The following is a 6,975-nucleotide window of genomic DNA, read 5'->3' on the forward strand; positions in this document are numbered from 1 at the left end:
AGCTTTTGATCGCTTTTTCTTTATTTCCATCATTTTCAACTATGAGCTCTAGCGATCAAGTAGGAGAAGCAGCACCTTGTAGGGGCCGGAAGGAGAGGTCTCCTGACGCGAAGTCTCCCGCCGTCCCGTGGAGAGAGTCCAGCAATCTCGCGTGTTTTTTGCGGCAGGTCCAGGGTCGTAGGGACGGCGCTCAACCCAGAACAGAGAGTTGGGAGCTCGCGAGGCGAGAATGTAGCTCGGTCAGTTCAACGTTCTGCGTATCGGCTCCGCAGTGCTGGGCAGGATCTCAAGGAATGAATTCGCAACATTTTTTTTTTTTTAATTGTGGAGTAAGAGCTCAGACCTCAGAGGAAACAGACGAGGCTGAGTTCTCGTGGACGAGGTGGCCGAGTGGTTAAGGCGATGGACTGCTAATCCATTGTGCTCTGCACGCGTGGGTTCGAATCCCATCCTCGTCGATCTAAGTCGTTTATGTCAAATTTTGTAATCCGAAAGTAAGAATTTCTCTTATTTTCCGTTTGCCCACATTCAATTTCCGTGTCACTCGTTCATTCTCGCTAACAGTTGGGGTTTTCGTCCCTTCTGCATTTTCCGGTTTGGGCAAAATTGGTTCTAAAACAGCACTGGACATTAACTTACCTGCTCTGGAGCTGACCTGGCCAAGAAATGAGGTTCCCACATGCCGCAGCACTAGGCGCCGTGGCTTAGTTGGTTAAAGCGCCTGTCTAGTAAACAGGAGATCCTGGGTTCGAATCCCAGCGGTGCCTCAGTGGGTAGTGTCTTTTGCTGAGACTGCGAGAAGAGCAGCTTATACTTGTAATGTTTGGTAATTTAGTCTTCGAATTCTGTTTATTCTTACTCATTCTTTAATTTTTCCAGCAGAACGCATTGTAAATTCTATATAGTATTATATGGAAGCCCAGAGCACCACTGGCCGGTTAGCTCAGTTGGTTAGAGCGTGGTGCTAATAACGCCAAGGTCGCGGGTTCGATCCCCGTACGGGCCAGTAAGTAATCCTTTTTAACAGTTTTCACTGGTTGAATTTAAAAAGGCTCCTAGAACATTTCCACCCCCGGAATTCTTTACATTCAAAAGGGAAACTTGTTGAGGCACAGTTCAAAGTGCTAGTGTTTTAAAACAAAACTGGATGTCTTTCTGTGATCTCTTTCTAAATCTGATCATAACATGGTGGCTGCTGGAACTTTCTATGTGAGCTGTAAACAGAAGGGTGCCAGGGGTTGGAACAAAGATTGTCTCAAACCATACATGCGGCACTGATCAGTGCAGTGTGGGAAATGGGATCAGGAATGGAGCTAACAAGTGTCCCCCATCTTTCTCCACAGATAAAATGTCCAGTTCACCCAGTCCCTCCCGGACTAAGGCGTGTTAGCATCTGAGAAGACAATCCCTTCCTTTTCTCTTCTGGAGCACCTTGCTTCGTTTCTGCTTTTATCGGATCTCTGGGTCATGTTTGTGTCCTGCAGTTCCCCTCAGACCTGACGCCTAAGAGCCGGAATGATATCCTTCCCCACTTGGCCTGGGTCCCCCACCTCACTCCCAGCACCGACCCCAAGGGAGCTCCACGAAAAAGACCGACCCTTATTCCCATTCTTTTTGGCTCCTCAATCCGTGTAACGCCACACAGACACAGCTTCAGCCTTAGCAGCAGCAGCAGCAGCACTTTAATTCCACAAAAACTCAGAAAGTTAAAACTGATTAGAACACTCCACAACAGGTGGGCTTCAAAACCAGCAACAATTCTACTGAATCCTGAGAGCAGTGAGACCACTCCCAACTCACCCCCTCTACCATGCAATGCATTCCTCTAGCTCCACCCTGGTCTGGCTGAAACGGGATGGTAGGGGGCCAGTGGGCAAAGGCAGGAGGCTATCCATCTGCAGGTGTGCATCCTTGTCTGCACGGTGTGTGACCAAGGACCTCTCAAACTCCCATCGCTCCTGGCACCTGAGATGTGATACTGGAGTCAGAGTGGCCACAGTGGGGGCTGGGGCCTCTGTTCCCCTTTCTTGATCCCACCTAGCATGTCTCTCAAGCCCAGGCCTGAAGCCCTGGGTTCCCAGGGACGGTGCTTTAGTTAGAGAAGAGCTGAGGAAAACAACGTAGCTACAGATGGCCAACTGAATAGAAGCTGAGCATCATCACCTCCCACCAGGAAAGCCTTTAGAACTTCCCAGATACACCTGCGTACGGCCCAGCGAGTGGCCGCCGGCCTGCTAAATGCATCTTGAAGAGTCCTTAGGATCCTACTGGGCCCTGGCCTGGTCTCTCTCGCCCTCCTGGTCACTTGCACAGAGCCTCCAACACCTCCAGGGTGCGTCGGATATCCCGGACCTGGCGCGCCAGCCCCTGCACCGGCTGCAGAGCCCTCTCCAGCTCCTCGCAGCGCGCCAGCAGGGTGTACATCCCCTTGATGCTCATGTCCACGGCTTCGCCTAGGGAGTCCACGGCGTCGCGGTAGGTCTGGATGCAGCCCACGCTCAGGGCTGTCAGCTCCTGCACCGCGCCACCCAGCCCGCGAAGCAGACGGTCCACCCTGCCGCCCAGCTCCCGACTCAGCCGCTCCAGGTCCCGCAGCACGTCCGGGTCGATGGGGGGGATGGCCGGGGTGGACGAGGGCGCTGAACAGGGCGGCGCAGGAGCAGGGGGCGGGGGTTGAGAGGTGCTGCTCAGACGGATCTTGAGTTGCAAGTTGTTGGCGACAAAATGGGTGAGGTCGCCCTGGCGGCTCACCGTGCCTTCCAGCTCCAGGGGGCTGGAGATGGTGGCGCGACGCCCGCCACCCGCGCCGGACTCCGCAGCCGCTGGGGACCCAGGGCCGCCGCCGCACGCCCCGCTCAGCCCGTCCAGGCTGCGGCTGTCCTGGAGTCGGCTGGAGAACGATCTGCCAGCCCGGCCGGCCGCCCCCTCGTCGTCTTCCTCCTCCGGCTCAACATCCATCCCGCCGCCTCCCGGGCCTCCTCGACGGCCGATCGTTTCGGACACAGGCTTGTCCTCGGGCGGCTCGGGGTCCTGGCGGATGGAAGACCCGTGCGGGTTGTGCTCGGGATCCGGCGCTCCCGGGTGGCTCCCGGGTCCACACAGCATCACTGTGCGGCCGACCTCGTTCTCCGGAGCCTCCGGTCCGGGCCAGTGGACGACGCCGTAGCTCGAAGTCTTAGGGGACGCCCTGGCGTGGCGGCTCGAGCCTCCAACGTTCTCGGCTTCTTCCTCTCGCGACACCCGGAAGCCTGCGGGCGGTTCAGAAGGCGCTCGGCCCGGCCCGCCGCCGAAGACCGCGGCTCGCTGTCTCCCCAAAGTCAGAAGGTCTGACTCGGGCCCAGGCCGCCCGTGGGACGCCTCCATACTGCAGCTGGGAACAGGAACCGAGGAATTGGTGCGCCCGGGCTCCCGAGGCGTTGGCGGCGCCTTTAAGAGGCGTAGGTAGAGGAGCGCCGAGGCCTGCGGGCCGACCACGGCAAGGACGGAAACAACACTCTGATTGGTCACGGCGACCAGGAAGTCCCGGAAAAAGAGCTGCTATCGAAGACCCGGACACAAGTGAGAGCCAGCGGGGCGGAGAGGAGGTGACAGCTGCCGTCGTAGCCCCGCCCATTGAGAAAGTTGAGGGGGAGGACTTGAAAGAGCAAGATCCTGAAATACCCGCGTCCGCCAAGGGCGGGGCTCCGACTCTTTATGCCCAAAGGGCCACGCCCACAGCCGTTGCTTAGCAACCGCACGTGTAAGCCTCCGACTTGGAGGACCTGAGAGAGATTGTTGGGATGGAAATACGTAGTGTGTCCTGCTCGGACCATCGGGATTGAACCGCCTCTAGTGCATCAGGATGAAAACAACTTCAGCAGTACATGTGTGGTTCGTACCGCCGTCCTCGGCTCACAGACCTAGCAGGTGAACCATTCAGAGCGACTAATGGACAGCAAGGCCGATTTAAGGGCTTTCCTGTGCTCTCGCCACTCTGTCCCTTCTCCTGCTCCCTCCAGGTTTGAGTCTCTTCCCTTGGAGGATGGCTTGGGATTTTGCCGCTGGATACATATTCAGTAAGTGAGTGTCCCTACATGCAGGCCAGAGCCCTGGTACCATTCTGATCTCCTCTCTTCCCCTTTTACTGGTCCTGCTGGAGCCACACTGGCTTCCTCCTCACGGTTCAGACATGCTCCCACCTCCGGGATTTACACTTGCTCTTGCTTTTTTTTATTAAGTTAAAACTTCCTAAGCTAGATAAACAGAAATATCAAGAGACAATTTTTACCTTGTAATGGAGAAAAAGACTGGCAAGCTCTATTCCATGCTTAAGTGTTAAGGTTCTTATTTTTCAAATCTTATTTCTTAAAACTCAATGTAGCTAAAGTTTAATGACAAGTCCTGTTATTTCTTGCCATATGTATTACATTCAAGGGTATTTACAATACTGAAGTGGCTGACACGTGTTTGTTGTCAAAGTGTAATTTGGGAGGGTTTTTTAAAACATTTTAAATGGTTGAAAAATAATCTAAAGAATGTGAAAGTTCGTATGATTATAAGAAATTCAAATGTTAATGTCCATAAAATTTTGTCATACAGCCATGTTTACTGGTTTATGTACTGTCTGTGGTCGCTTTTGTGCCACATGGCAGTTTAGTAGTGTCAGCAGAGGCCGTGTGGCCTGCAAAGCCTTACTTACTTACTTACTTCCCGGACTTTGACGGGTAAACGTTGCCACTTCTTGCATGCAGGCTGCTGGGAAGTGGCTCACCTCCTCCTGTTTGCCTGTCACTGTCACACACTGTTGGTCACTCCTGGGTGTCTGATGTGACGCATATTTCCACACATATGCACACTGCTTATGAGGCTTTGGGATACTCTTTTCAATATTTATAGAATATTTTGACCTAAAAGGCCTGTACTACTACACAGTGCCAGGAGCTAGAGAAGGGTGACTTTTGCTGCAATCAGGGACAAGTGTTTTGTTAAAGGCCCATGTTTTGCCTGCTACCCCATAAATGAACATATTTTTTTTTAATATTTTTATTGATTTCAGAGAGGAATTGCGGGGGAGAGAGAGATAGAAACATCAATGATGAGAGAGAACCATCGATAGGCTGCCTCCTGCACGCCTCCCACTGGGGATTGAGCCCACAACCCAGACATGTGCCCTTGACCGGAATCGAACCTGAGACCTTTCAGTCCGCAGGCCGATGCTTTATCCACTGAGCCAAACCAGTTAGGACCATATTTTTTTCTTACAAACTGCAATCCCTGTATATGGGAGTTTAGTATGAGACCAGGTATTGGAACTAAAACAAAACAAAAAACAATTATTTTATTCCTTACACCAAAAGAATTTCCATTTTGATCACAATTTTATGTTTGGGGTGATAAAGATTTTTAAAAGAAAAACCAAAAGTCAAATACCATAAGGGAAAAAGATGGTATACTTGACAACATAAAACTGAAAACGCCAACAAAGAAAACCACTCTAAACTTTCTGTTAGACACAGGAAAAAAAAATATTGGCAGTATATGACAAATTAATACCCCTTGTCTTTACAAGTAAACTAGCAAAAGACACATATATTAGAAAAATGGCCAAGGACACCAGGGTTCATCCATTTATTTTTTTATCCTCACCTGAGGATATTTTTTTAATTGATTTTTTTTAGAGAGAAAAGTCAATGTGAGAGAAAAACATCGAGATGCTCTGACCAGGGATCAAACATGCAATTTTGTGTGTGTGTGTGCGTGTGTGTGTGTGTACTGGACGATGCTCTAAAGCCAAGTTTGATTAATTTCGTAACTCAACAAAATCATCATGGACTCAGGCTCAAAATAGGCTGCCAATGGCATTCTAGACAGACCCTGAGATGGGAGCAGATATGGCATGCCTAAGGAGCTTTGGTGACTTGGGGAGTGGAAAACCAACACCCCTGACAGGGGTGCAGGAAAGTGGGCACACTACCTTAGTGCTGGCGGGAGTGTGAGTTGCCCCACCACTTTGGAGAGCAACTGGGCAAAATCTATTGGACATTCCCCAGGCGTAAAAGACACGGCCATAGTACAACACACTGACAATAGTCTACGTTTCCATCAACAGAATAGCTTTCTTAAAAACCTAGGAACCTGCATCTTAAGTGTTATAATATGGCAGTTTTACAAAACATCTATCTGAACTGTCATAGAGAACCTTCTAAGGCAGTGGTTCTCAACCTTCTGGCCCTTTAAATACAGTTCCTCATGTTGTGACCCAACTATAAAATTATTTTCGTTGCTACTTCATAACTGTAATGTGGCTACTGTTATGAATCGTAATGTAAATATCTGATATGCAGGATGGTCTTAGGCGACCCCTGTGAAAGGGTCGTTCGACCGCCAAAGGGGTCGCGACCCACAGGTTGAGAACCGCTGTTCTAAGGCATCATAAGGACCAAAAGGAAGTGACAAAACAGTACATACAGGTCAATACTATTTAAAGAAATCTCACATGCTAAAGGCAAAAATGCTGTTTTCTAGAAGTATATGGATAATATGGATATGAATGTAAATGGAAAGGAAGACTAGAAAGATGTTACCAAACTGGTATTAGTAGTGGAATTTCACCTTATATTATTTATGTGAATGAACTCATTTAATTTGTGTAAGTTAACAGTTTTTAGAGCTGAAAGACACTGGTTTGGCTCAATGGATAGAGCGTCGGCCTGCGGACTGAAAGGTCCCAGGTTCGATCCCGGTCAAGGGCATGTACCTGGGTTGCAGGCACATCCCTAGTGGGAGATGTGCAGGAGGCAGCTGATCTATGTTTCTAATGAACCTCCCCCCTCCCCCCGTCCTCTCTGTGAAAAGTCAATAAAATATATTAAAAAAAAAAAGTTTTTAGAGATAATACAGGGCTCAAACCCAACCCCTGGGGTAGTGAAGCCTGGAGCCTAAGAATTAGGAGTTGTAAGCACAGGGCATTTGCCTGGCAGGCTTGGTGGTGAGGGC

The 6,975-nt window shown here is 50.2% G+C and overlaps 1 protein-coding gene and 3 non-coding genes across 4 annotated transcripts; 3 read left to right on the forward strand and 1 right to left on the reverse strand.

Annotated features, from left to right (window-relative positions):
- Positions 1–307: 307 nt before the first annotated feature.
- Positions 308–3,799, reverse strand: BORCS6 (BLOC-1 related complex subunit 6). Its single transcript, XM_036341600.1, has one exon. The coding sequence runs from the start codon at positions 3,361–3,363 to the stop codon at positions 2,302–2,304; it is 1,062 nt and encodes a 353-aa protein (XP_036197493.1). The 5' UTR covers positions 3,364–3,799; the 3' UTR covers positions 308–2,301.
- TRNAS-GCU lies at positions 377–458 on the forward strand. Its single transcript has one exon. It is a non-coding gene; the product is annotated as a tRNA-Ser (tRNA).
- Positions 694–767, forward strand: TRNAT-AGU. The gene has a single exon. It is a non-coding gene; the product is annotated as a tRNA-Thr (tRNA).
- On the forward strand, positions 933–1,006 carry TRNAI-AAU. Its single transcript has one exon. It is a non-coding gene; the product is annotated as a tRNA-Ile (tRNA).
- Positions 3,800–6,975: the final 3,176 nt, after the last annotated feature.

The sequence above is a fragment of the Myotis myotis genome, unplaced genomic scaffold (assembly GCF_014108235.1).
Source record: "Myotis myotis isolate mMyoMyo1 unplaced genomic scaffold, mMyoMyo1.p scaffold_m19_p_17, whole genome shotgun sequence".
NCBI classification, from domain to species: Eukaryota; Metazoa; Chordata; class Mammalia; order Chiroptera; family Vespertilionidae; genus Myotis; species Myotis myotis.

What these genes read in the sequence shown, in the direction of transcription:
- BORCS6 (XM_036341600.1), bottom strand. Translation starts at nt 3,363, where the DNA reads ATGGAGGCGTCCCACGGGCGGCCTGGGCCCGAGTCAGACCTTCTGACT.